General features: G+C 48.3%; 1 protein-coding gene across 1 annotated transcript in view; it reads left to right on the top strand.

Annotated features, from left to right (window-relative positions):
* Positions 1-364: 364 nt before the first annotated feature.
* The window catches only part of LOC126495846 (cancer/testis antigen 55-like), an 8,387-nt gene continuing 6,397 nt past the window's right edge, over positions 365-2,354 (top strand). Inside the window, exons 1-2 of the mRNA XM_050133424.1 lie at positions 365-503; positions 1,982-2,166. Of these exons, the coding sequence (XP_049989381.1) occupies positions 365-503; positions 1,982-2,166 (324 nt within the window). The remainder of the gene's footprint in view (positions 504-1,981; positions 2,167-2,354) is intronic.

Below are 2,354 nucleotides of genomic sequence, written 5' to 3'. Positions count from 1 at the left end.
TTCTCAGACAACATTGAAACAATATCTTTCCAACCATTCTTTGAGTAGCCCAGGTTTCACAAGGCAATGCATTTCCATGATCGTCCTATGGCTTGGGGAAAAAGGCACAAGAGGATTCATGGTTCTCCTCTCAGCGCCTGCCATTGGCCAGTGGGGCACTGTGAGTGCATGGAGCTCTGTCATTGGTTGGTGGGCGGAACAATGCCCACTGGTTACCAGCTCCACAAGAGGCTGTGGACCACCTCCTGCAGAGCTGCTGGGGTGGTAGGAGGAGCCTCACTGCCCTGGGGGCTGCCCAGTCGCCATCTGGCACTGTCTCCCATAAGTGAGGCAGAAGACCACGAGGTGACCACAGGGGGTCACGATGTCCAGGCATTCATGCTGCTATTGCAGTGGCTGTTCCTACTGCGGCATCGGGCGGTTATTCAGGCTGTTGCGTGGTTTAGTGTACTTATTTGAGTGGAAGATTGAATCTCTTAGAAGAGAGCGGACACAACTGGAAGGTAGTCCCTGGGCACACAGTGCCATAGATTTCACTGCAGGAGACACCTCAGAGAGGCTGTCCTTAGCTGTGAGCACAGGGTACAAAATATCATAGAGGCCTGCACCTGTCCTCAGTGGGTCCGTGTCCCCTTGTCAAATTCGCTTGGTGGGCCAATGGGGAAGAATTTTGACCTATTGATACTAACTGGGACACAAAAGTTCCTTAGAACCTTTCTTATACTTCTGAGATCAGGAAAGTACCCACATTTGAGTGCAATTCAGCATCCGTCTTGGATCCTCTCCCATCCTTGCCAGTATTTGAGGCAAGAAGGGAGTCAGTCCCAGTTCTTTGCCAAGCCTGGGAGAGCAGGGGGCACGATTGAATGATGCTCACTTTGTTCCCTGCTACTCGAATCTCACTTTTAGTGAGCACTCAAGCAGGATGGGTGAAGGCCTGTGGGTGGATGGGAACCTAGGGCACTGTAAGGTTTGCTGGGGTGGACGGTGTCCAAGCTGTTAAGTCATTTTAACTTGGTCTGGTGTTTTGATTAGCTGGGCATGCGGTTAATATTCATGAGCTATCCTTCAACAGAAGCCCCAGTCTTGCCATGCCAATCCTATAGCATTTTTTTTTTCTGGAACGGCAAGAGCGTCAGAAGTTTGATGCCAACCTAAGCTGCATAACGACTGAATCTTGGGCCTGTCTACGGCCATGGTGTGAGCCTTGGCCTCATGAAACCAAATCCATTCCCTGCATTATCTGGACGTAGCGCTGGCAGTGGAACCTAAAGTCCCCATGTGGTAGGCAGTCATTGCACACCTGGGCAGAACACACAGTCTTTTCCTCACATTGGAATTTTGACTCAAGGACTTACCGTGTTGCCCAGGTGGCCAGGGGGGCTTAATTTGTGGCTTAGGACAGCCTTGAATTTTTGATTCTTCTCTGTCATTCTTTACAGACTTGTGCCCATAGGCCTGTTTTTGATGATTCTGTAAAATCTATAGCTGTCCCTCACTGTATTAGACAACAATTTACAGTAATTGTTGTACTTGAAACAGTGTCCACGCACAGACCTTGAATCCTAAGGTGTACAGGGCACTCACAATAGTTGGGGTTGACTTTTTTGCCTGTTAATGTGCCCCACAAAAATCAGGAGACATAATTTCCTAAGAGAGGACATGAAATGTACTTGGGGCTACATAGACCATCAGTTAAGGACACAGTGGTTATAACCAAGGCTATCTGGGTCCCAACTCATGCCCTTAACCAGGGTCCTCCTGTGCAAAGCATGGCATGTCAGGATTTGAACCTGTATCTTCTGCCTCCAGAATCCCGCAGAGGTTCCCATTTGCGTCCAGTTCCTTGCATGGGCTCCTCACACCAGAAGCACCCTGTTAGCAGAAGGACTTGTTTGTGTACTGTATCATCTCTGGGGAGGAATTTTAGGTTATTACTTCTCAGATTAATTCATGGCTCTTGCCATGTTCCCATTTACAGATGAACCCAATACCAAGATTGTAATGGGTATTGTAACTAGCTGTGGGGATGATTATGGTTGGATCGAGGACTGTGTCTTCTTCAGCACTGGTGTTGTGATCGGCCATTTGTCTGTGAAAATTGGAGATAAAGTCCTTGCCTTTGTGGAGGAAGACCCACTATCACATGACTTGAAAGCAACTGAAGTAAGCTTTGCATAGGTTTGGGAAGACTTTTCTTATGGGTCTTTCAACCTTGTCATTGTCTTTGGAACTTATCTCTCCAGTGCTTATATAGTGCTTGGCCTGAAATACAATGTCCTCTGTAGGTAGAGATTCTTCTTTGCCCCCCCCCCGTGTGTGTGTGTGTGTGTGTGTGGGTGGGTGGGTGGGTG

The sequence above is a fragment of the Alexandromys fortis genome, unplaced genomic scaffold, assembly GCF_014885135.2.
Source record: "Alexandromys fortis isolate MF-2015 unplaced genomic scaffold, M_Fortis_MF-2015_v1.1 scaffold_669, whole genome shotgun sequence".
In the NCBI taxonomy this organism is placed as follows: domain Eukaryota; kingdom Metazoa; phylum Chordata; class Mammalia; order Rodentia; family Cricetidae; genus Alexandromys; species Alexandromys fortis.
Note: the sequence above shows the minus strand (reverse complement) of the source record. Positions and strands in the feature narration are given on the sequence as shown.